The sequence below is a fragment of the Cryptomeria japonica genome, chromosome 4 (genome assembly GCF_030272615.1).
Source record: "Cryptomeria japonica chromosome 4, Sugi_1.0, whole genome shotgun sequence".
NCBI classification, from domain to species: Eukaryota; Viridiplantae; Streptophyta; class Pinopsida; order Cupressales; family Cupressaceae; genus Cryptomeria; species Cryptomeria japonica.
In genome coordinates this window covers 678,820,181-678,848,083 of record NC_081408.1, presented here as the reverse complement: position 1 = coordinate 678,848,083, position 27,903 = coordinate 678,820,181, and the positions used below count along the sequence as shown (strand labels likewise).

The window sequence follows — 27,903 nt, the reverse complement described above, 5'->3', positions numbered from 1 at the left end:
TAAATACTTCTTCAAAGGTAGCCACAAGATGGTTCGAAGACAAAAACAATTATGAAAGATACAAAATTAAGATATACAACTAGTAAATCCTATCCGCTAAGATTTCATAAGTGTGGCGATAATCCGTGTGTAGAAAGGTCGTGTAAACATTAAAATCTTTTTGAACCAAGGGAAGCATCTCGATTTCATATGTGAAAGCTACAGGCAAGGATTCAGAATATAAGACAGTCCATTAAATGTTATCTAAACGCGGTTGTGGGCGAATCCAACCCTTTTGCGTGTTCACATGGCCAAGCGTTCACTGTCCCTTTCGTTGATTTTCTGCGGTTTCCTGCCACATGTGAGACGTCCTTTCCTTCCTCAAAAGGATACACTACTGAAATATTTCAACTCCGTAATTGATGTCTGATTAAGACAATAAATTTATCGTGCACGCGTATGTGGAAACAACTGAATTTTGTGGGGCAATATCCGATTCGTAAATCTTGACTTTCATGTCATGCACGACACGTCAACAACGTCTTCCTAATGACAACGTTTCTTACGGATCGAAAGTTAAAGAAATGAGGCAGTTGAGGATCAACATGTAGCGCGTGTGAATTGCAGGAAGTTTCTAGTGCCCTTGCCTTCACCTGGTTGTGTATAAAAACCCTTCAACCCTTGCAACATTTCAACTCACCACCAGCAATGGCGATGGCTCTTCATCATTCCCTTATATTCATTGTCCTCTTGGCATTAGTCTCAGTATGTTCATCCGAGGGTCCATTCCCTCCTTCCCACCACAATGAAAAGCCTCCCCCACAAGTTCACCCTCCGCCACTTCACAAACCAGAACCACACCATCCTTCTCCCTTTGTTCCAAAGACTCCACCCCTTCACAAGCCCCCATTTGAAGGGAAACCTCCCATGAAAGGTGCTCCTCCACTTCCTAAGCCACAACCACACCCCGCTTCTCCATTTATTCCAAAGCCACCTCCACTTCCTAAGCCACAACCACACCCCGCTTCTCCATTTATTCCAAAGCCACCTCCACTTCCTAAGCCACAACCACACCCCGCTTCTCCATTTATTCCAAAGCCACCTCCACTTCACAAGCCTCAACCACCCCTCATTCCCAAGCCTCCACCAGTGCATGGTAAGGTGCCTCCTCATACTATCAATGAGCACCCCACTTCTTTCTCCCATGAAAAGCCTCATCCTCCTCTTACTCCTCCATTTCACAAGCCAGGCTCCCCCAGCTTCAATCCTCATGGCAAACCTCATCCTCCCTTGAAGAAATCTCCTCCTTAGCCAGTAGTAAAGACCCCACCAAAGCATGGACACTACAACCCTCCTGCCATGCATTAGTCTCCTCCACATCATCCTACTCATTAGATATTTTGTAAGTTCACAATTCTGTTTTTACTCACTTAACATTTTCATCTTGCATATGTTTGTAATCGAACAGACTTTAGCTAGGCTGCTGACTAATTAAGTTTTCTTTTCGTTCTTGTTGCAGATAGCCATTTCGTGGAAAATATATAGATTGCAAGTAAAAGAGAGGAGGTTTAGATACTACCTATCTATAGTAGTATTACCTACTACATGTTGGTTTTACCGACGATGGGAGACATGAATTCCTTACTCAGAAATGTTGTTGGTTTTATTTTCATGTTATAAATAGTTTTATATTATAATAATGAATCTTTTAAGGTGATTATTGCGTTAGAATGCTGATGAGTACTTTCCATACTGTTAACAAATTATTAAATACCCGTTCAATTTTATATTTGTTGTTTACATTTGAATTTTAATAGGGATTGGATGTTACATAACGTGATTATCAATTGCGGGAACGGTGAAAGTCGATTTAAACAACGTACTAATTTAGTCTTGAAATCGTTGCATCTGGGGAGGCCTGGAAATTCACAGAAGCCACGCCTGTTAAATCGATTTAAATAACGCTCTAAGTTCACTTTTGCAAATTCAAAGCCTGTCATTTACTTGCCGTCATTCTATTTCAACTTTTAGTCTAAAGCGAGATAAAATTGATAACCTTTTAACAGTTTTGTAACAGCGTTCGTTATGTATATTTCTATACATTTATATCCGAGGAGACGCGACTGCAATTGTAACAAAAACTGAACAAAACGATGATTCTTAAAAAGTTTGAGGAGTTGAAAAAAAATTGTTGTTGAGTGTTTTGGAGTTATTGTTCATGTTCTAATAATTATATATTGAATTTTGTTAATTAAAGTTTATTAAAAAATTATTTAGTGAAACAATAGTTGTTTATTGGTATATTCAATAGTTGGGAAAAAAGTTAGTAATTAGATCAATTGTAGAATTTTAATGATACCAATAACAAATGATTGTTGGGGCATTTGTGTCTAAATATTGGATCAATTGTCCAAAACATTTTGGTTTTCAAAACGAATAATTGGACAACACTTTGAAATAACCTCTTTTTTATCATTAAGCATAACAAATCGCACAACATTCATCATTACTATCTAGAAGCTAAAGAAATAGCTACAAGCAATTAAGTCACATATTAAGAAATGAAAAAAAAAACTGAAATATGATGCATTATTTAGGAGCTTAGTATGCACGAAGTTAGCTATAACAGCTATTGGTACTCTTCCCCTAATATCTAGTGTTTCTACAAATAAATGTGAGGCACATCTTTAATTTATTTTCAGCCATCTAAAGTGTTATCACACATTTTGTCTCTTATGTTATCTTTTGAAGTCACTATCATGTACTTTTTGTCCCTTAAGTTGTCTTCTTCTTAATGAACATTGAAAGCTTTCTATTCTTATTCTCTTAAGATAAGAAAGGGTCTTATTTCTCTAGCATCACTTTTACACATTTAACTTGATCTTAAGATCTTCATGTTACTTTTAATTTCGGCTAGTTAACCTCCTTCACTCGACTGCAACTTATGGTTTCACCTTTTCCACCTAACTTTTGTTATATTTGTTGAGTTATTACTACTATTAACTTTAACTTCATATTTTTCTAGCCTATGTTTATAATCTAAATTTTGATCAACTTCCCAGTCTTTGGAATGCTAGAGAAATTTGACTTCTCTCTCATAAGGTAAAATAGGGGCATATTTATCCTCCTTGTTCTTCTCTCCATCCTTTTCTTGACTAATATTATATCCATTAAATAAGTGAGTTGGGCAAGACATATATCTAGTTAATTTGTGAGGACCAGTGTATTTTCCTTCAATTGCAATAATTCTTTCTTGGCATAAATTACCCATCTAACAATCTTATTCATTGTAGGTCCTCTAATAATACTATATGCATTTTAGACAACGGTTTACAATAATATTTTCATACACAATTGGAGAAAAAAATCATTTATATATAGTAATGATCTCCTCATTATATATGTTTGCATGTAATTTTTTAAAAATTGTGTAAACTAGAACTTCAAAACTAGGCCTCTATTTTGTTATTAGTGGTAGGAAATTCATTGTAGTATAAGTGACATCAATTAGGTACAATATCATTTAAATTCTACTCTTTAATAGCAAGAAAGAATCTCTTATTTAGAGATACAACAACCAACTCCCCACAATTACGTATCAATTGATTTCCCAAAATCCATGTCTAATTATGGTAACAATATAGCATCTAGATGCATTAAATCTTTGTCCTCTAATAATTTTCACATCATAATCATCGAGTTTTTTATTTCACTAAGGAAACTTGTAATTTAAGAATAATCCATATTACTTAATTCAGGTTAAATTGCATTTGGCCCAACTCAATCTTCTAATACTTTAGCTACTTCAATCTCCTAAGACCATTCCCTTACAACTATAATACTATACCTCAAAGTGATGTGGAGAGGGTCTAACATTTTTTTGAAAACCACTTCATTCAATATTTTCTATATAATCTACAAACATGGTATGATGCCTAAAATTATCTACAAAGGTATCATAAAAGCTAAATGTTTTGAATTTCCTTACTAGGTTATGTAGGTTTGAAGCTCTAGTCTATCAACATTTGTGACTATATCTCATTTGTGCTATGGCTAGTTCTAGAATTAAAAGTAGATTAAATTAAAGACCAAGGCCTTATGTGGTTATATTTTTAGCTAGTTTCATACTTCCCTATTTCACAGTATCATTCATGGTAAGATTCATGTACATGTACTTTAAAAGTAATCATGAGAAATGACTTTATTTGATAAGATAATTAATTAATGACTTGATAGATTCCATCATAGATTAGATTTATTAATCCAAAGAATATTGATGAAACATTCAAATATTGTATAACAAAAGAACATTTGTTTTTTTAATTAGATTAAGTGGTAAAGGGCCCCAACTCATTATGGATTTGAACTAAACACCATTTAAATGAAAAACATTAAAAATAGGCTTGGAGATTAAGCCCTCAAAATACCATGGACTAAGCAAATACAAAAAATATAACAAATAATTTATAAAATGTTGTAACAAGAATAGAACATAAATGAAATAACCAAGACAACCTAAACACTAAAATGCACAATGAACTAACTAGAGTAGAGGCGAGCACATAAGAAACCATTTAACATCCATATTGCATCCAAAAAATAACAATCCAACTAAACTTATAGACATGTAGACCATAAAACCTCTTTAGAATCATTACCAATAGAGGCAATGGAAGAACAAAACCACAACCAACAAGAGTAGAAGAAGAAGGCTCTAGTAGTGAGGAAGTAGTAGGCGAAATAGAAGAATTAGTAGTAGGAGCAGAAACATTAGCTACCCTCTTTGTATAAGAACCTAAATCTAGAAAAGGACCATCTATCAAGGGCAAATAATATACAAATCTTGCTTCTGACAACTCTTTTATATGGCCAAAAGCAAAAAACACAAGAACTCACATTGGAAATCCTGAAGCTCCACCCTAGGTAGACGAATAGAGTAGGAGCCCAACACAGTAGGAAGAACCCACTGCAACTTTATCCACCAATAGTGTGATAGGGGTTTGCAAGGCTCCAATAATGATTAAAAATTCATGCATAAAAAAAAATAGGAGAAGACACAACATCACCATAGTGAAACCGAAAGGTAAGAATGAAGGAGGGGAAATAGGTGCCCCGACCACCCAAAACCAACAAAAATCAGTAGGAGGATATGTCATGGCACTTGAAGGAAGGCCATCTACACATAATGCAATTGTTGTACCAAATATCGTTTTAGAACTAGGAATAACCATGGAAAGGAAGAGGTAAGCCAAATGAAACCAAGAAACCAAGGGGGTTTCATTGAAAGCAATATGTGCTAGCAGTGGAGGCAAGGACACCCCATGTAAGCTCCACAACTACAAAACAGACCTCTAGCTTGAGCAAGTCCAAAATAATAAAAAAACAAAGATAAATAGAAAGAATAATCTCAAATAGGACCTCAACATCGTTCGAGAGGTAACCAGAAGAGAAAACATAGTCAGGTGAAAAAAGCCTACTAAACATAACTTGGCACAAAGAAAAGATGGCTCCAAAATAAAGCCCCAAACATGGTAGGTAACAGTCACCCCCTACTTTATTACTCATCTAGAGAGAAAAATTCACAGTAGAAAGAAAAGGAGTTGAAACATCTGTAGAAAAATGCTTGCCACAAAATTGAGACACTGATAATGGGCATCATCCTCATCCTCATCCTCTTTATTGTATTTTTCATCCTCACCTAGGTCTGCTTCTCCTTCTCCATTCCCCTAGAAACCCCCATTCACACTCTCTCACCAACCTCCCTCACTTAAAAATTGAATAGCTCTAAGTTTAACACAAAGAAACCATTTGTTTCCTTAATCATCTTATGAATTTATTCATATATACTTAGTGTACTATTTTAAATTGTATCCCAAAATACTTTCACTCTTTTTGGGTCATTTCATTACTATGTGACCTTATAGGTCATTTCAAGTCTATTTGGGGGCTACATGCTATTATATTTCTATCATACATGTCAAGTTTGAGACCAAGTCATATGTCAAGATTGATACTATATCATATGTCTTGGCCCCTCATACCTTGCCAATGCCCTTTTTAGTCCCTTTTTGAGTGGACTATGGTACCTAATGCCCTAGTCCCTCTAAAAGGCACCTAAGTTTGAACATGTGCAAGTGTCGATTCCTACCATTTGTAATGTGATCCTGATAATTTCATTTGATCATTGGAAGCTAGCCTAAATTAGGAAATATTTTGAGAACCCTATATAAGTCAATCATTTATCATTCACAAATCCTAATTCATTCTATCATTTGAATTCAAGGGTCCTAATCAATCAAGAGAAGGTTTGAGTACAAGGAGCATTGCAAATTATCTTCAAATGTGATTTCATGATGGTTTTTATTATGATTTGTGATTTCATTGCATCAATACTTGGAGGATTGATCTAAAGAGAATTACATCACCACATTAATCAATTATAAGGTATAATCTTGTCAATTCAACATTTCATTTATCATTTTTACTCTTCACTACTAGGGGTAAGTTATCCTTTGATATCATGATTGTTGTTGTGGAGGTGGGAACACCAACATGGGGTTTGACTTAGGCAAGCCCCTGTAGAACATAACCCTTTTCTCTCTTCTATGTTTGTGGTTTACATACATGGTAGTTCTCAGAGAGGTAGATTTGCATAGAGTAGAATGAGATGGACATTTTTATATTTAAAACAAGTAGAAACCTCATGATTAATTTACCCAAATTTAGTTTCTAACACTTTTCATTTAAGTTTTACGGAGACAAATCTAGAGAGCCCTCTCATATAGAATTTAGAATCTTTAGCTAACAGAAGCACTTTCAAGACTAATTTTCCCAACTCGCTAGTCCAATAATTTCAAATCCACATTTCATCTATAGGCTCCTCTCTACATCTCATTTCTAAATGTGTACTTTTGAGTAGGTTTTTTATTTATTTATCCTACCATTTATGTTGAAAATTTTCAATTTCCTATCTACTCATTACATATTTACATCACATCAAATCAAATCAAATCAAATTAAAAGATTATCCAATAAGACAAAGTATCCAACTCTCCTCTAGGAATAAAGTTGGATCTTGTGGGTTATTTCATCCAATGATTGATGGTGATATGGAAATTAAGATCTTAGTTTATGTCCCTAGGCTAAGAGACTATTTTCCAACCATTTCATTTTGGTGAACCTGACATGTCTTACACTTGCATATTTTTTGGTTTTCAATTTTAGATTTAATTTTTTCCTAAAGTTTTCAAATTTAGATGTACTCAAAACAAGATTGTTAAAGGTGGTAATAGTCCAACTAGGTTACCTCCCAATTATTTTTTAAACTTGATAAGACAACTCACTTGAAGAAATAGGATGAACCAACAAGTGTTTCAACAATCCCATTATCCTACAATTGCCTACACATATAATACTCATAACAATTTCTTCCTACTTTTTAACCTATTTTTTCTCCATCCTCTCATCTTTCACAACATGTTGGTAAGGAACATGATCTTGTTGAGTAGCTTCATGCTACTCTAGATAATATCTCCCTTTGGAATTTGATTCAAACTTCACCTACATACCATAGGATGATCCAAGAAGCCTTACGGAAGGTACTTTTATCGCCTTCTATTAGGCTAACTGATCTCTTATGTATGAAACAAAGATGAATATTGTGTTCTTGTAAGATTAATTGCCTTCTTTGGAAGTTTAGAATCAACATGACTCCCTCATGCTTATACATCGCATTAATGAATATAGGATAAAGTATACCTTAATTATAATGGATTAGGTATTAATGTTTTTAGCGTAGACTTGTTACATAAGATTGATATGGATACCTCTCTAATTCAACCTAATTCAATCTCTCTATTGATGGCTTTGATAATGTTGCTAGACAATTAGTAGGTAGAACCACATTAACTATTATGTTGGGATTCATGACTTTACCCATGCCTATACATGTAATTCTTGATACCCTTAGATACAATCTTCTTCTAAGTAGACCGTGGATTCATGTTGTGCAAGTAGTCCCTTCTACCCTTCACCACACAATAAAATTCATACAAGAAATTGAAATTTACACAATCGAGAATGATCCTAATTCATATAGTGATGCCCAAGAAGAAGTAGGATGGATATCTATCTTCAAAACTATGATTCTTTTTACAACATATTGTCCTATTGAAAATGCTTTCTTAGAGAAATATTGTGGTCCATTAAACTTTACACCCTCCTTTAATGGAGAATATAAAGTTCTACAATCCAAATATGAATCTTCGAAGGAGCCTTGTGTTTAATTTATCTAATCTACCACTTCTCCTTCTAACACTTTTCTTGATGATGATTGAGGCTCTTTAGACTTCAATCCATTTGAAACTAAGAGTGAGCCCTCTCTTCACATTTTAACACCCACTAAAGATCCTACATTTGACTGGGAAGAATAATATGGACTTGGTGTTTGCATTATTTCTAAACATGGACATAGTTGACAGGGTTTAGATGTATGGAATAAATCATTGAGGCTCACAAGATGACACTTTTCCAAAAAGGGTTTAGGTTTCCAACCTCCTCCTTTGTGTGCATACCCTCTTCCATTGTCTAATGCATCTATGTCTTCCTCCCATGAAGAGAAAGGATTGCTTCCTACTCCTGAATTTTTATATAAATGAGAGAGCATATTGTTAGCACTTCTTAAATCCAACTTGATTACTCTCCATTGAACAAAATGAAGGAAAAACTATAAACAAAATGATGAAAATTATTTAATTTGTGTGCATCATCAAATGCATAGCCATTCCACTATTGAATGTCAAGCCTTAGATTGTAAAATTCAATAACTTATCATTTCTAGTATCATGCAAATTACAAGTGACAATGATCTACACTATTTTCCCATCCCTTCTAAATAACACATATTCCTATTATGTTGCTCCTCACTACATGTCACTCATAGCTTATCTTTTGAGGGTTCCTTGTCATTCATGGTGGTAACATATCACGTGCAATCATACTTAGATAAAAAAATAAGAGCCTAATTATTCCTGTTGCTATTGTAAGATCAATAATAATCTTCAAACATTTATCTTTCATTAGAATCCATTTTCCCTTTCTTGAGTTGTATCTTTTATAATGATTTTGTTTTAATTTAGATACCGTAAGCCCTCGGCCGAGAGTTGCATACATCTGAATGACTTGTTTTAGCTCTTTCAATATGTGCCTAATGTACGATGAAAGGAATACAAATTTATTAATGAAGACGCGGATAAAGAATTAGGGCAACGTAAGTGTAGCAATATTCCGTGTCTAGAAATGTTGTGCGAATATCAAAATCCTTTTAAATCAAGGAAAGCATCCCGATTCAACATGTGAAAGCTAAAGGCAAGGATTTAGAATATAAGACAGTCCATTAAACGTTTTCTAAACGCTGTTGTGGGTGGATCCAAATCTTTTGCATGTTCACGTGGCCAAACGTTCACTTTCCCTTTCGTGGAGTTTAAGCTGTGAGAATGTCTTCCCCTTTCCCTAAAGGAGACGCTAAAGCCGCGGCCAAACTGTTGAAACTGCCAAATATTTGGACTTTGTGAAACGCCGAAAGATTATTTCGCCGCGGTAATTGGTGTCTGAATAAGACACTAAATTTATCATACGCGCGTCTGTGAAAACAAGTCAATTTTGTGGGACAATCTCCGACTCGCAAATCTTGACCTTTCTGTCCTTCACGCCACGTATAACTACTATAACTATTAGTGTTCTTTTTAATTTGTTTATTGTGGACCGAGAGAGATAAAATGAAGCAGTTGAGAATCAACAGTAGCACGTGTTGGAACTTTCTACTTACCTTCCCTTCACTTGGTTGTGTATAAATACTCTTCAACCCTTGCACCATTTCAATTCACCACCAACAATGGCGATGGCTCTTCATCATTCCCTTTTACTTATCGTCTTGTTCGCATTTGTGTCCGTGTATTCATCGGAGAGACCATTGCCTCCCTTCCACCACAATGGAAAGCCTTTACCAGGAGCTCACCCTCCTACACTTCCCCCGCCATCTCACAAACCACAACCACACCATCCTTCTCCCTTTGTTCCAAAGCCCCCACCCCTTCACAAGCCCCCATTTGAGAAGAAGCCACCGATGAAAGGTGCTCAGCCTCCTCCACTTCCAAAGCCACAACCACACCCCGCATCTCCATTTATTCCAAAACCACCTCCACTTCACAAGGCTCCATTTGCAAAGAAACCTCCCATGAAAGATGGTCACTTCTCTTCTCCCCCTAATGCTCATCAATCTCCTCCCCTTCCCAAAGTGAAACCACCCCTCATTCCCAAGCCTCCACCAGTGCATGGTACGGTGCTTCCTCGTACCATCAATGAACAACCCACTTCTTTCTCCCATGAAAAACCTCATCCTCCATTTGACAAGCCAGGTTCCCCGATCTTCAATCCCCATGGCCAACCCCATCCTCCCTTGAAGAAATCTCCTCCCAAGCCACTAGTAAAGCCCCCACCAAAGCATGGACACTAAAATCCTCCTCTCATGCATAAGTCTCCTCCACCTCATCCTACTCATTAGATATTTTGTACGTTCACAATTCCGTTTTTACTCACTTTACATTTCCATATCATGCATATGTGTGTAATACCAATCGTACAGACTTTAGCCAGGCTGCAGATAGTAAGCCCGCAAATAATATATAGTAAGTAAAGGAGAGATGGTTTAGATTCTTAGTAGTATTACCTACTACATGTTGGTTTCGTTGTTGATGGGAGACATGGATTCCTTAGAAATGTTGTTATCAGTGAATAGTAGAAGCCGCGGCTTCTCTATGTATTATCATATTTTTATGGTATATAATAGTTTTATATTACAATGATGAATCTTTTTAGATGAATATTGCGTTAGAATGCTAATAAGTACTTCCGATATTGTCAACAAATTATTAAGTACCTGTTAAATTTTTTATTTGTTGTTTTAATTTGAATTTTGATGAAGCTTAAACGTTAATGTGATTCAAAATCAGGGAAATGGCGAAAGTCGATTTGAAAAACGTACTAATTTAGTCTTGAAATCGTTGTATCTGGGGAGGCCTGCGATTTCAAAAAAGCCACGCCTGTTAAATCGATTTAAATAACTCTCTAATTTCACTTTTGAGGCCTGGAATTTCAAAAAATCTACGCCTGTTAGATCGATTTAAATAACTGTCTAAGTTCACTTTTATAAATTCATTGCCTGTCATTTACTTGCCCTCATTCTATTTGAACTCTTCGTCTATTGTAAGATAAAATTGATTGCCATTTAACAATATTGTGAAAGCGTTTGTTTTATATATTTCTATACATTTATATCTGAGGAGACATGACCGAATTTGTAACTAGAACTGAACACTATGATTCTTAAAAGGGTTTTGGAGGACAAAAAAAAATTGTTGTTGAGATGCTTTGCATTTGGGGAAGCAGTCGAGTTATCACCAATGTTTCAATTATTATTTATTGGATTTTAGTAATAAAAAGTCCACTAACCAATTATCCAGCAGGTAAATGGGTGTATGTTGGTATTTCTAATAGCTCAAAAAAAAGTTAATTATTAGAACAATTGTGCAATTTTATTGGTACCAATAGTGCACAATTATTAGGGTATTTGTTCACAGGTACTGGATCAATTGTGCACAAATTTTTGTTTGTCAAAATGAATAGTTAATGAGGTAATAGTGAATATGTGAGAGAGAAAACTTTGAAACAACCACTTTTTGACCCTTGTGTGCATAATGAATCTCACACATATTAGTGTTTTTGCCTAGAAGCCAAACCAATAGCGATAAGCAGTTAAGTCACATACAACAACAATAAAAAATTTGTCAAACTTCATGTATCGTTTAGGAGCTTAAGTTGTGTTAAGTTAGCTATAGCGACTACTAGTACCCTTCCACTAAGCTCTTGTGTTTCTTCAAATAAATTTGAAACACATTTTGATGATTTAATTTCAGCCATTTGAGGTGAAAACACACACTTTATATCTTTTATGTTGTCTTTGGGTATGTGCACCAAAATGATAGATAAAAAGGGGCTCAAAAGTGGTCAATTTTTTTCCAAAATCAGCTAATCCTTAACTTGGAAGAGTAATTTGAGATTCATGCACTCAAAATTTTAAGATACCAAAAGAACAAGAATTGTAGCACTCTAAATTTAGTTTCTAAACTACTAAAGTTTTTCAAAAATGGATAAGGTTAAGAGGATCAGATGCACTTCATATACACAAGTGTTTTTTCTTTTAAGAAAAACATAGCATATTGGTTGTTGTGCATCCCTCAAGTTTTTTAGTTTCATTTAGTATCACCATATAACCTAAACCCTATAAACCCTATCGCTCAACCCTAAACCATATAACCTCAAGCCTATAAACCCTATCCTTCAACCCTAGGTCCTAAGGTCTATATGATAAACCCTCAACCTTAAACCCTATATCCTCAACCTTCAACCCGTGACTGAAAATGTAGGCTATAGAGGTTATATACTAAACCCTCAACCCTATGTACACACACAATCGTCAATCCTACACCCTCAACCCTTTTCCTCAAAGCTAGGCCCTAGAGGCCATATATTAAACCCTTAACCCTATACCTTATACCCTCAATCCTAAACCCTATACTCTATATGAGCTCAATTGTAAACCCCATAAAGAGGTCGTAGGTTTGAAAGCCTATAAGCTAGACCCCCAGATCTATAGGTCCTCAACAATAAACCCTATCGCTTAAACTTTGCTCCTAGAGGTTATATGCTAAACAGACAACCCTATATATTTCAATTCAAAGAATCAATGTAATTATAAAACTTCATCACCTATTAAAATTTCTAGTCTATATGGCATCATTTAATGACTTCCATTAACACCCAATTTTTTTGAAACAATAAGCATTTTAAGGAAGGTATCACCCATCACCTTCATCATTGAAGACATAAATTGCTTTCTAGTTGCTCTTCATATGGTGATTCTAAAGGGAATAAAATTCTCACCAAATTAATTTTAAAAGTGTAGACACGTAAAATTGTCCTAGCATAATTAAATTAATATTTATTTATTTAATTACTTTATCCTAAACCATCTATAAATTTAAATTTGTTTATTTATTTAATTAATTCATTTATCCTCTTCTAGCCTCTCCTGATTTAAATAATTTTATTTATTTATTTAAATTATCCTTTCTCCAAAATTAAATAAATATTTTACTTATCTAATTGGTCCCATTTATTCTATTAATTAAATAGATCTTTAGTTATTTAATTCATTCATTATATTTTTCCCTCCATCACACTTGTCATTCATCTCTTAATTTGCCTCTAACCACCTCTCTAATATTTTCCCATTTTTGATACCTACCCTTTAATCCTAGCCGATTATTTACCCTTTCACCTCGTAATCCTATCCCTCCATTTCTAAGGTATTCTCTATATAAGAGGATCCTTTCATCCTTTCCAAACCCTAAATAATGTGAACATATCCCTAACAAGTGAATCAATCTTCATGCAACCTTTCATGCAATCAAGCAATCAAGCATCTACACAACCACAATCTATTCTCTGTTGAGCTCTTGCGCACAAAACAAAATCTGAGAGCAACCATACAAAGCAAGATCAATGGAGATAGGAAACAATGATGATCAAAACCTAATAAGCATGTGAATGGTATTATCTTTCTATTTTGTATATTTTTCATATTTTAGGTTCTTCATTGGTGTATGGTGGATCTTAATTATAGAACTAGGGTTTTATGTGATTGAATCTTTGTTGGTTTTGCATTAGTTTATCATCCTATTTTTACTGCATACAAAAAGAATTGGGTGTGTAATCTTTCATATTATCAATTGCTTGCCTTAAAAGCTTCAATATTTTCTTCCAACCCTCTATAAAATTAGGTGAATATTATCATGATGACTTAGTTGGCCCAGCTGATGTCCCATAAGTTTTCCTCCTTCCAAAATAATGATTACTAACATAATTTAGATAGTCATAGACATCAAATCCAAAAGAATGAGTAGTGACCTAAAAAGTATAAAAAAGGAGCCAAAATCCACCCTTGTCATCCTATAATAGGAAAGTTGTAAACCCACCAAAAATGCATCAAAGAATTTGACAATTATTATGAAAAGGATAGGAGTAACCATAGGCCATACTTATCACTAATATATTTAATATCATCATCATTGGTTGAAGATAGACCATGTTGCATATAAGTCTTACATTAAGAAATCAAACTACAATAGAATGAAATAAGATAACTTAAAAAACTATAGAGTGGAACAATATGCAAAGTAGGGACCAATTCCATAATAAATCTTGACAATAGACCTAAAATTTCAAGCATATATTTCAAAATCCAAACATAATTATCTCAAAAAAAAATTCTATAGACGAGGAAGAAAATTTAATAAATAGTGCATATGATCTTTCATTTGATATTATTTTACAAGTAAGTCACTTCTTAAAGGCTTCAACAAGGGATGGGAAATCATCATGACACAAAAATGTATTACAAAACAAAGGAAAGATAAAAGAGGCTAGGCAAGACCAACTACCTGTAATATTGAGTTTTATTTCATTAAATGGTAGAACCTGATGCAGAGTGGGAAACAAGAAGGTAAGAAGACCCAATTCACCCTTCTAAGCCTAAACAAGGCTTATCTCAACCCACAACTATGGTTCTACACATACACTAATGTACTCAATCAACCACAACACTTTGTAAGGAGGGTTAGGGTTATTTGACTACCAAGGACACTCATCCTATGCCTTTCACCCAAGTTTGAAGACTTCCTATTGCACCCGGGTCAAGGAAACCCCAATTAGGCCTATTCCTTGTAGCCCTATCTAAATGGTATTTCTCAAATAATTCAAATTTCCTTCAAAGAAACCTAGGAAAAAATTACATTTTGGAGTACCCTTTTGGGACTTACATCCAATTCCTAGAGATAGAGTTATGAACTTGCTCCATCACCCCTAAGCACCTACTGGGTTGGCAGACCTAATAGGCCTAATTAGGTACATTTTCCAGAGCAACTACTTAAGAATGAGGTTGCAGAATATAAGTCACCCCTTGGGCATGTTCCTTAGGTATCTAATGAACCAAAACCACCCTTGTACTGGTTCCCAAACTCTCCTTAGGTGACTGTTCTCTCATTCCTCCTCAAGGCTAGGCTAAACACATGGTTTTGTTTAACCTAGCGTATGGTGGAAACCACACCAAAAATCACTCCTAGATTGCACCCCTTTGGAATAAAAATATACAAACCCTCAACCTACATTTCCCAAAGGTCTGATGAGTTCCTCAATAGAATTTGCAGGTTAGGGTCATGTTTTTGGTGAAACCCTATGTACAGGGTCCTTGAGTGACAATTTTTGATAAACTACCTACAACTTGCTCCAAACTCCACCAATTTGAGTCAGACCACTTGCATTCAAACCTACACTCACACCACAATCCAACCAATTCAAAAATTCATGCCAACCAATGCTCTATCAGATCGTACAATACAAAAAACTAGTGAAAATGGGCAAAATCTGAGTTTTTGTTTATTTAAACCACCAATTTCTTACATTCATTATCCAACCAACTCATAGATGATCTCTAAGGGACAATCGGCCTTCCCCCAATGGCTAAAACTGATTTTAAACTAGTTAGAACTGTTGGAACTTCTTTTCCAATCAATGGGGAAATGTTGCTTAGCAACTTTTGCAACTTTTTACATCTTTTGACAACTTTTCAATTTTGACATTCCAAAGTCCCTAATGGACTTGTAGACCAATCCTAAGCCTAAAAAAAATTAGGGGACAACTTAACAACATACCTCCTACACTAGGTGAACCCATGTTCAGATTTGGTCACTAGGTTTATAAATGACCTAGAGCCAACTGACCTTACAAGAGGTTCTTTATTACATTCATAGGTTCCAAAGATCCACACTGATTCAAAACACCATTCTAGGGTGTACTACCATCTACCAACACACAAAAAACAAACAAAATCCAAAACCAAGAGGTTCCCTTGACCAGAACCAAAGGCAAGGCATAACATGTCCAACTAGCGAAGAGAGTTAGTAAAATGGTGTCTAAACCTTGCATTTACATGAGGTTACTATTTATAGTAAGTTTTGGTTTCAGCACAAAATGGTTCAAAATCCTCCTGAAATCTTCAGATTGGCTAGAGAAGCATGCTAGTAAATTTTTGTCGCAAGATCGTAACTAGTTTTGAAGATATTAGTGTTTCTATTTTTGAAGGTTGTGATGAAAGGTTTAAATTAAATTTTGAGGACTTTAGACCATCCAAAATGCCTTAAAAAGTGGGAAAAACCAATGTACCAAATTATAAGGTGATAGAGAACTTCATGAGATTTTTGACGCATCAAACGGTTCATCAATTGGACACCCAATTCACAAGTTATGGCCTTTGGAAGTGTAGAATCCTGAAATAGGAGATATAAAATGCATCGGACACATAAATGGGCTTTAAAAGGGAGTAACATGTGTTGATGTGTGTTTTGACACATCATAAAGCATCTACAATGGGGATTAAGGTCGGCTCTACTTTATTGAGTGGCTTTAGCCCATGGTTTTGTAATATGGTTTGATAATTTCCTCTATTGTATCTCCTATATATTAGGTGTGTGAGATAGAGGTTGTGTGTAAGAGTCTTATGGCTATTGAGTTACCTGTGAATCTCTTGTTAGTGGCACTCCTATGAAGAGCTTGTTTTGTAAGTATATTGTAATATGTTATTAATTGTTGAATAATATATTGAGTTTCTTTTGGAGTGTGGGATTTTCTCCGGAAAGGGTTTTCCCCATGTAAATCACTGTGTTGTGGTATGCATGTTATTATGTCTATTTCTGTTAAGTTTCTATAATTCTTGTTATGATTTGTAAATTTTTTTGCATTACCCTCCTCTCAAGGTTAGTGTAGGAAGTTGTTATGCTACTTAACTTCCTTACAAGTGGTATCGAAGCCTGATCACTTTTTATTTTAGTTGTGGGTTGTTGGGTTTTTTGAACTATTTCAGATTTGAGTGGGATCTTGTGCAAAAGATACTTTTTGATCTTGTTGCAATAATTTTAAGATGGAAAATTTACCATGGAGAATAGAGGTGGAGAAATTTTTTGGATGTAATTTTGAGATGTGGAAGCTAAAGATGGAGGATATGCTAATAGATCGAGATTCGTGGGATGCTTTTGATGTGAATGTCTCAAGGCCCTTAGATCGTATTGCGACTGCTCAATATGATTTTATGGACCATAAAGCCAAGGGTCTAATAATATTATGTTTGGAAAACTCTGTTCTGATCAATGTCCATGAAGAGAATTCTGCAAAGAAGCTATGGACTAAGCTTGGTGAAATGTATCAAGAAAAATCTTTATTGAATCAGATTTTCTTGATGAAGAAATTGTATTCCTTGAGAATGGAAGAGGGTGGACAAATTACAGACCACAAGGAAGCATTTAATATGTTGGTGGCTCAATTGGTATTTGTTGGTGTCAAGATTGATGAAGAGGAGAAATTCTATATCTTTCTTTGCTCTTTGTCTAATTTGTGGGATTCTTTTATTATGGCTATCAGTAGTACTTCTATTGTTTTGAAGTCTGGAGATGTGGTGGGTGCCCTACTTGATAAAGAGATGCGTAGGAAGTTATCCATCAGTTTGAAGGAATCCCTAACTATTCATGGAAGACCTAAGGAAAAAGGAAAGAAGAATGAGAAGCAGAATAAGTTCAAATCCAAAGGGAGATCAAAATCTTCGGGAAAGTCCAAAGGCATTTGTTAGAATTGCGGTAATTCAGGTCACATCCATAAGGACTACAAAGAAGAAAATAATAAGAAAAAGAAGAAGCTTGAATCTAATTCTGAGTCTAAGAAGGAAGATTGTGATGCATTCATTATAGCTTTGGCTACTCATGCAGGTAATGGTGCATAGCTAATTCACTCAGGTGGATCTTTTCATATAACGCCCAATAGAGATTGGTTTTTTTAATAAGAAGAATTTAATGGAGGTAAGGTGTAATTGGGTGATGATTCACATTTAGATATTGTTGGTCATGGTAAAGTTAGTACTAGGTTTCTTGGTGGTAGAATAAAAAGGATTAGCTGTGTTCTGCATATCCCTGGATTAAAATGAAATTATTATCTATGAGAAAACCGATAAATGCAAGTGTGCAGGTAGTCTTTTCTCATGTAGGATGTAAGATGATTAAGGGTTCTATGGTGATTACTAGAGGTGTCAGGTTCGACACTTTGTATAAGCCAGAGGCATACATGGTTGAGTGTAATAGCACTTATGTAAAAAATAAATCTATAGATACTTCATTGGAATATTTGAGGGTTTGACCTCAGCAGATGGACATGGCTTTTGGGTACCTTAGGGAGCTCTTTCTTCTAAAGCAAAGTTACCTATAGAGAAGACTATGTTGCGACACCAGACACTTAGCCACATTGGAGAAAAGGGTCTAAGGACCTTGATAAATAAAAACCTTCTTGAAGGTTTGAATGATTGTAATCCCGATTTTGATTTCTGTGAACATTGCATTTATGGAAAACAAAACCGTGTTCAATTTTACTCGAGTTCTCATAGATCTTGTGGTATTTTGGATCCTATTCATTTTGATGTGTTTGGTCCTGTAGATGTTCCTTCCATTGGAAAATCCACATATTATGTTTCATTTATTAATGATTTTAGTAGAAGGAGATGGGTATACTTTTAAAGAGTAAATATGAAGTTTTCTGTCATTTTAAAGAATTTAAAATAATGGTTGAGTTGCCGACTTGAAAGAAAATTAAATGTTTGAGGAATGATAATGGTGGTGATTTTTCTCTAATAATTTTGATATATTATGTAATGATTGTGGCATTAATAGATAGAAGACAACTTTGTATTCTCCACCACAAAATGGAGTTGCAAAAAGAATGAACAGGACACTGATGGTGAAGGCTAGGAGTATGCTACTTGATTAATAGGTCTCCTACCTCATTTCTTGTCGATAAAATTCCTATGGAATCATGGTCAGGTCGCAAGCCTTCATTGAGACATCTTAGAGTTTTTGGTTGTGAGGCATATACACATGTATCAAAGGAGAAGAAAAAAATGTTGGAGAACAAGGTTGTGAAATGTATCTTCATCGGTTACAGTTATGGTGTGAAAGGATAGAAGCTTTGGGATGCTATTGCACAAAAGGTAATTCATAGTAGAAGTGTTATTTTTAGAGAAATTAAGTCTCCTTTTGTTACATTGCAACCAGAATAGACTAAATAAGAAGATGTGATTCAATCCCCTTCTACGATTGAAAGAGTTAATTCGAGACCATTTAATAGGCAAGAAGTTGATGAGATCTCATCTAGCTCTGAATATTCAAAAGAGGAGGAAGAACCTCAAACTTAGCTTGTTCGAAGGTCTACAAGACATAGACAAGCACTTGAAAGGTATTCACCTAATGATTGGAGATGTATTTTTTCTTTGAATACAAATGTGGATGAACCTAAATTTGTAGAAGATGCATTAGGTATGAATGATGCAGAATCTTGGAAGATTTCTATGGAGGAAGAAATGGAAGCTTTGAAAAGGAATGATACATGTGATCTTGTACCATTTCCTAAAGGTCAAAAACTTGTTGGTTGTAAATCGGTGTTCAAAAAAAAGATTGGTCCAGATGGAGGAATTGAGAAGTATAAAGCAATGCTGGTTGGAAAATGATACTCTTAGGTTGAGGGTGTTAATTATGATGAGATACCTTTTCCTGTTGTAAAAATGACATCCATTAGATTTTTTCTTTTTATTGCTATTTCTTATGATTTAGAGGTTGAGAAAATGGATGTGAAAACTGTACTTTTCTTCATGGTGATTTGGAGGAAGATATATATTTGACATAACTAGAGCACTATATGGTGAAAGGTAAAAGTAATTTAGTTTGTAAATTAAAGAAATATTTTTATGGCCTCAAACAGAGTCCTAGGATGTGGTACCGGAAATTTCATACATAAGTGTTGAGTTTGGGATTTGAAAATTCTAAACTAGATCACTATGTTTATTATAAATCTGATGGTGATCATTTCTTGTATATTGCATTATATGTTGGTAATAATTCATTGGTAAAGGAAAAGGTATGATTTCAGAACTAAAGTCTCATCTTGCTACTAAATTTGAAATGAAAGAAATTGGCACAAGGAAACATGTAATTGGGATGGAAATTAGAAGAGATAGAGTGAACAAAAAGCTATGACTAGGCTAGAGTAAGCATGTGAATTCAGTTTTATGGAGGTTCAACATGCAGGATTGTAGACCATTATGTGTTCCCTTCATAGTTGGAATGAAATTATTTGTTTCAGATTATTCTACATCTCCATTAGAGATGGAAGACATGAGAAGAGTGTCTTACCAGAATGCAATTGGAAGTTTGATGTATGCTATGGTCTATACTAGACCAAACATTGCCAAAGTAGTTGGAGTTCTTTCCATATATATGTCTAATTCTGGTAGAGTTCATTGGGATGCAGTCAAAAGACTCTTCAAATATTTGAAGGGTACCTCAGATTATTCTTTGTTTTATCATGGTAATTTGGTTGGAGAAATGATTTCCCATGATATTCATAGTTATGTGGATTTAGACTGGGTAGATGATATTGATAGCAGAAGATCCACCAGCGCTTATGTGCTCACTTTATTTGGTGGTGCAATTAGTTGGATGAGTAAGCAATAAGTTGTGATTGATTTGTCCACTACAAAAGCAGAGTATATGGAAGCTACTTATTCTTGTAAAGAAGCCATTTAGCGGAAGAGACTATGTTCGGATATTAGAATAAAACAAGGTGTAGTGATAGTTTATTGTGACAGTCAAAGTGCATTTTACCTAGCTAAGAACCCAACATTTCATGCCTGGACTGTTGATGAAGATATGATTGAAGATTGCAGGGTGAAGATGGTTAAGGTAGAGACTTTGATGAATGTTGCAGATTCTTTAATTAAGGCTATGAGTACAAAGAATTTCAGATGGTGTTTAGAGTCTATGGACATCATGGCCCCTAGCAATTAATTTATTATGTTGATACTCCCTTTGCTCTTTCAAGGTGTTTGAAAAGTGAGAGAATGTTGGTAAAATTGTGTCTCAACATTGCATTTACCTGAGGTTACTATTTATAGTAAGTTTTTGTTTGAGCACAAAATGGTGCGAAATTCTCCTCAAAGCTTTAGATTGGCTAGATAAGCACGCTGGCAAATTATCATCACAAGATCATAACTAGTTTTGAAGATATTAAGGTTTCCATTTTTGAAGGGTGCAATGAAAGGTTTAAATTTAATTTTGAGGACTTTAGACCCTCCAAAACACCGTGAAAAGTGGGTTAAATGTCATAGTAGGTTATGAGGTGATAGAGAACTTTGTGATATTTCTAGTGCATCAAACAACTCTTCAATCAGACACTTGGTTCACAAGTTATGGCCTCCAGAAATTTGAACTCCTGAAATAGGAAATATAAAATGCATTGAACACATAAATGATCTATAAAAGGGAGGAAAATGTGTTGATGTGTATTTGACACATTATAGGGCATCTAGAATGGTTAGCTCTATTTTATTGGGTGGTTTTAGCCAATGGTTTTGTAATACTGTTTGATGGTTTCTTGTATTGTATCTCCTATATACGAGCTACATGAGATAGAGGTTGTGTGTATGAGTCTTATGGATATCGAGTTACCTCTTAATCTTTGATTAGTGGTACTCTTGTAAAGACATTTCTTTACAAGTATATTGTAATCTGTTATTGATTTTTGAATAATATATTGAGCTATATTTGGAGTGTGTGGTTTTTTCTCCCAAAAAGGCTTTCCCCATATAAATTAGTGTGTTGTGGTATAAGTTTCTATAACTATTGTAATGATCTGTGAAAGTTTTTGCATTACCCTCCTCTCAAGGTTAGTGTAGGAAGTTGTTCCGCTACTTAACTTCCTTACAAAGAGCCTCCTTGATATTATTCTCTTCCTCTAATAAAGTAAGGAAGGAATCATCTGCAAAATGACCATTAACAAGATGAGCAGAAGAATTAGGCAAGGAGATGCCATGAACATGATCTAGAGTGACAAAGTTGATAAGTAGATAGTCAAATACCTCCACCGCCATAACATTTAATGCAGAAGCAATGGGGCACCCCTTTAGAATAGAATAGAAAAGGCCAAACATAAAGGATTGTCCACCATTAATAGTAATGTAGACTAAGGCATCTGTAAAAAGCATCTAGAACCCCTTAGAAAATGCGGCCCAAACCCCGGGGCTCTTAACATAGCTAGGATGAATGACCATTTAGTATGGTCATAAGCTTTGGCAAAATCAAAGTTCAGATAAAGGGCTTTTGCTTAGATATCTGCCCACTCAATACCTTTGTAGATCACAATAATATTATCAAGAATAAACCTGGAATTAATGAAACTAGTTTTCTCAGGCCAAAAAATCAAAGAAAGAAGGTGGCAGATTCATAGAGCCATGACCTTAACAATAATTTTATAGGAGACATTAAGCAAGTGATTAGGAACCAATTGGAAATATCCAGGGGATCCCTAGATTTAGGTATGATCTTGACCTCTGTTAATAAGCTTGCCCAAAGAATTGGAATAGAAAGCCTCAAGATAAACATTATGGAGGTATCACCCCACACAATCCCACAGAGCCTTGTAGAAGTCATAGGGGAAACCATCACAACCAGGTGCTTTTTCATACACCATGAAAACATTTTCCTCTTTGAGATCAGCTAGAGAAAAGAGTTGATCATAGAAAGCAGTTTATTCTTTAGACAACTGATGTGAAATAGAGCCAAGACACTCATGGAGAGAACAATCCCATGCACAAGTGGGAGGCTGGGCCGCAAAATTTTTCTCATAATGACACACAAAGGCTTGTAAAAAAAAGATAGCTTAAAATGGACTTAATTCTCTTCTCTGATAGCTTTAATAACCTGAAAAGAGTGCCTAGCACGAAGTGCCAAGAAAAAATCCTTTGAGGCATGATCACCCAATTTAAGCCAATGGAGTCTAGCTTTAATTTGTGCTCCCCGGGTAGCATAATTATTTGCAATTTATTTTTTCTATCATAATTGAGCAACTTCAACTTGAAGGTTGCCAAAGAAAGTATTATTAGCAAGAGCCTTCATGGCATACCAAATCTCTAAGGTGGTAGCCTTGTATGAGTGCCACCAAAAAATAGCCAACTGGTGACCATAGATGCGAAGAAAGTGAGTGGTACGTTCAATGGTGAGACACCAACGTGCAATCTAACATGTACGCTAACCAAGATGGGCTTCCAAATTATAGAGAAGTTGAATATGGGCTAGCATGGGCTGATGAGTCATCAAAGATATGTTCAAAAAGAATTGAGTAGGCCCCTTAGAAGAATTTTGCAGACCCATTTGCCACTCAATGCAGAATTTAATGGGAAAATGATTAGATAGAGTAACTTTTCACAAAGTCCAAAATGGCAGGGGAGACGTGGAGGCAAAATAAAATAAGAATTACGCCAAGATCATGGCATGATCAAGACTCTTAAAAACTCTATCAAAACTAGCACGAAAGTTGCACCACATATTGCAAACCATCTGAGGTTGACGTTGAAAAATATTAGGATGAAATAGACCCAACTTGTTTTACATGTAGTGCCATGCTTCTTGCTCACCAGTTGTGCATTTGAAACAAAGGACACTGTCCTTATCTTCTATCATCTCCACCATATTAAATTCACCACACAGGAGCCAAGTGGTAGGTGGTATTTTATTGGAAATCCATCACCACAAGGCAGATCTCTCCACAACATCATTGGAAGTATAAATGTTGATAATTCCAAAAGAACAATTACCCACATTCATGAGGAGCCATACAAACGACTGAGTCAGATCAGACCCATGATCCACCACACAAGAGTTCTAGTGTGGCGCAATAAGAGTGACTACTCCTGCATGACCTGCCTCATGATGAGAGGGGTAAGGAAAACCATTGGGATAGATAATATACCAGGCGATAGACAACATGAAAGAGGAAATTTTAACTTCTTGCAAACATAGAACATCAATACCAAAATATTTTTGAAGAGTATCCCTAATGGAATACTTTATTGGGAGTGAGTCAGACCTTTGACATTTTGAGACATAAAATTCATCAGAAAACTTCCATATCTTCCTCATCTTTCTCTAAGGAGGAAAAATTGTTTTGGAGGAAAGAAGTCGCAGATTGAAAACCAGAAACACCGTGCTTGCATTTATCAAAATCTCTCTCCTACTACTCTGCATGTTGAGAAGGGATGTGAGAGAAATGCAAGGTGGAAGAAATATTTCTAACAACCAAGGCAGCCAAGGGGGTCCATACAAAAGGCCTTGGTGAAACCTCGGAAGTTGGAGCTAAATATTCAACGTCCTTCCCCTTTAAAGAAGGGTTTGAAATAGGCAGAGGAATTGTAGTGTCCTGAGACTTGCTGGTAGGGACATTCTTCCAATTGCAACCCACCTGGGTCCATTTTTTTGTAGTAGGAGTCACCTTAGAAGAGCGCGATGGAGAGGCTGTGGGATTTGACTTAGTCAATGAACAATCCTTGATCTTGTGTTCCATGGATTGAAACTGAAAACAAATATTAAAAAAAATTAAATAAAGCACCCTCTAAGTGTGATGAGTATCCCCAATGTGAATCTTAACATGTTCCTTGAGATCTTGGGCTAGGTTGACTTCCACACAAGCCTACCGTTGGGGTCGGGCTTGATAAAAATGCACAAGCTCATGACAGACCGCCTTACCAATGGCAAAAGCAATGTTGCCTAGGAAGTTCCCGCATGGCAAGGGTAAGACAGGGAACTCAACCCAAACAGGCATTTTAAGCTTATTATCACTAGAAATACAAAAATCTCAAGACCAAGGTTGAAAAATTAACAAGGAAGATAGGACATACCAAGGACTATTCTGAAGAATACCTTGCACATGGTTAACTTTGGTAAAATGGAAAAGAAAAAAATCCTTGGTGAGATTTTGAACACCCTCTAGGCAAATCCCATGTGGGATCTAGGAGCGGGCAACCTAATCTCTCAGTGTGTTTTTATGGGGGACCCTCTCAACAAAATAACCTATTAAAGCATGTTTTTCAAGCCATTGACAAGTATTATCTGTCTTAGGGATGGGCAAAACCACATCCACAAGGGTGTTAGAATGCATACCTCGTTAAAGACATTAGAGATGAACTTCTTAGGACGCTTATTTGGAGGAGCCATTGTTAACTGTTGTAGACAAATTAGCATCAGCAGAAACTGCTGGGTTGCGTTCGACCAGAGCCATATAAAGGCAAAAAGAAAATCTTCCGCGATAAATATGAAACGACACAAGAAAAAACCAAAGAAAGTACATAGACTACCCAAATCCTAACAAACTCAACATCAATTATTTATAGAATATACTAATTTCAAAATGAAAATCTATTATTTCAAATTCAATAATATATCTATATAAAATTTACATCAATCTTTAAACGTTTATATCTTTAAATATGCATAAATATTCGAAATTTTAAATTTTTAACTAGTTAAATTTAAACTCATTAATCTAGTATTCAAGGTTTTAACTTTTAACTAATTAAAAGTATGCATATACATTTATACCTTAGACAAAACCGAGGAGGAGGAGGATGGCCCCGATTCTTTTAATTTAGATAAGCTCTCGGTCGCCAGTCGCATACCTTGGATGACTTCTTTTCAGCTCTTTCAATATTAGTCAAAAATTTAATTAATGAAGGCGCGCATAAAGAATTAAAGTAACGTAAGTGTGGTAATGTTCCGTGTCTAGAAAAGGTCGTGCGAGCATCAAAATCTTTTTGAAGCAAGGAAAGCATCCCGATTCAATATTTGAAAGCTAAAGTAAAAGGATTCAAAATATAAGATATTCAATTGGATGTTTTCTAAACGTTATTGTAGGTGGATCAAACCCTTTTGCATGTTCACATGGCCATACGTTCACTGTCCCTTTCTTGGAGTTTTGGCTTTTAGAACGTCTTTCCCTTTCCGAAAAGGAGACGCTAAAGACGCGGCCAAACTGTTGAAACTACAAATATTTGGACTTTGTGGAACGCCGAAAGATTATTTCGGCTCGTTAATTGGTGTCTGATAAGACAATAAATTTGTCGTAGACGCGTTCGAGAAAATAAGTCAATTTTGTGGGACAATCTCCGACTCGCAAATCTTGACTTTTCTGTCCCTCACGCCACGAATAACCATTAGTCTTCTGTTTTTTTAACTTGTTGCGGACCGAGAGATATAAAATGTAGGAGTTGAGAATTAACACGTAGCACGTGTTGGAACTTTCTACTGCCCTTGCCTTCACTTGGTTGTGTATAAATACTCTAACCCTTGCACCATTTCAATTCACCACCAAAAATGGCGATGGCTCTTCATCATTCCCTTTTACTTATCGTCTTGTTGGCATTTGTGTCAGTGTGTTCGTCGGAGAGGCTGTTGCCTCCCTTCCACCACAATGGAAAGCCTTTACCAGGAGCTCACCCTCCTACGCTTCCCCCGTCACTTCACAAACCACAACCACACCATCCTTCTCCCTTTGTTCCAAAGCCTCCACCCCTTCACAAGCCCCCATTTGAAGGGAAACCTCCCATGAAAGGTGCTCCTCCACTTCCAAAGCCGCAACCACACCCCGCTTCTCCATTTATTCCAAAGCCTCCCCCACTTCACAAGCCTCCATTTGAAAAGAAACCTCCCATAAAAGATGGTCACTTGTCTTCTCCCCCTAATGCTCATCAATCTCCTCCCCTTCCCAAAGTTAAACCACCCCTTATTCCCAAGCCTCCACCAGTGCATGGCAAAGTGCCTCCTCATACCATCAATGAGCACCCCACTTCTTTCTCCCATGGAAAACCTCATCCTCCTCTTACTCCTCCATTTCACAAGCCAGGTTCCCCCATCTTCAATCCCCATGGCCAACCCCATCCTCCCTTGAAGAAATCTCCTCCCAAGCAAGTAGTAAAGCCCCCACCAAAGCATGGACACTACAATTCTCCTGTCATGCATAAGTCTCCTCCACCTCACCCTACTTATTAGATATTTTGTAAGTTCATAATTCTGTTTTTACTGACTTTACATTTCCATAGCTTGGATATGTTTGTAATCGTACAAAATTTAGCTAGGCTGCTTGACTGATTAAGTTTCCTTTTCGTTCTTGTTACAGGTAGCCAATCGTGGAAAATATATAGACCGTATGTAAAGGAGAGGTGGTTTAGATTCTACTCATCCATAGTAGTATTGTCTACTACATGTTGCTTTCGCCGATGATGGGAGACATGAATTCCTTAGAAATGTTGTTATCGATCGGTGAATACTAGAAGCTGCGGCTTTTCTGTGTATTATCGTATTGTCATATTATAGATGGTTTCATATTACAATAATGAATCGTTTTAGATGAATATTGCGTCCTAACGCTGATGAGTACTTCCCGCTGTTAAAAAATTGTTCAATACCTCTTCAATATTATATTTGTTGTTTACATTTGAATTTTGATAAGGTTTAAGTGTTAAATAATGTGATTCTCAATTACGGGAACGAGGAAAGTCGATTTAAACAACTCACTAATTTTTTAGTTAATTGAAATCGTTGCATCTGGGGAGGCCTGGAATTAAAAAAAGCCGCACCTGTCAAATCGATTTAAATAATGAACTAAGTTCACTTTCGTAAATTCTATATCAACTTTTCATCTACAAGAAAAAAATTGATAGCCGTTAACTGTATTGTGCCACCGTGACATGATCGCATTTGTAAGAAAAACTGCACAACAATATGATTCTTGAAATGTTTTCGGAAGTAAGAAAAATTTATTGTTCAAATGTTTTGTACTAATGTCTGGCGTATCTACAAACAAACATGAGACACATCTTGATAGTTTATTGTC

The 27,903-nt window shown here is 35.7% G+C and overlaps 1 protein-coding gene across 1 annotated transcript; it reads left to right on the top strand.

Moving 5' to 3' along the window:
* Positions 1-662: 662 nt before the first annotated feature.
* LOC131047773 (proline-rich extensin-like protein EPR1) lies at positions 663-27,421 on the top strand. The gene is made up of 3 exons (XM_059220055.1): positions 663-1,258; positions 26,878-27,066; positions 27,187-27,421. Exons 1-2 carry the CDS (start codon positions 688-690, stop codon positions 27,057-27,059), a joined length of 753 nt encoding a protein of 250 aa, XP_059076038.1. The 5' UTR covers positions 663-687; the 3' UTR covers positions 27,060-27,066; positions 27,187-27,421.
* The last annotated feature ends 482 nt before the right edge of the window (positions 27,422-27,903 follow it).

Bases quoted from the DNA above. Each gene is read 5' to 3' on its own strand.
- LOC131047773 (XM_059220055.1), top strand. From the start codon at position 688: ATGGCGATGGCTCTTCATCATTCCCTTATATTCATTGTCCTCTTGGCA. The intron at 1,259-26,877 runs CTCATCCTCCCT...CCCATGGAAAAC, and splicing joins CTTCAATCCTCATGGCAAAC to CTCATCCTCCTCTTACTCCT.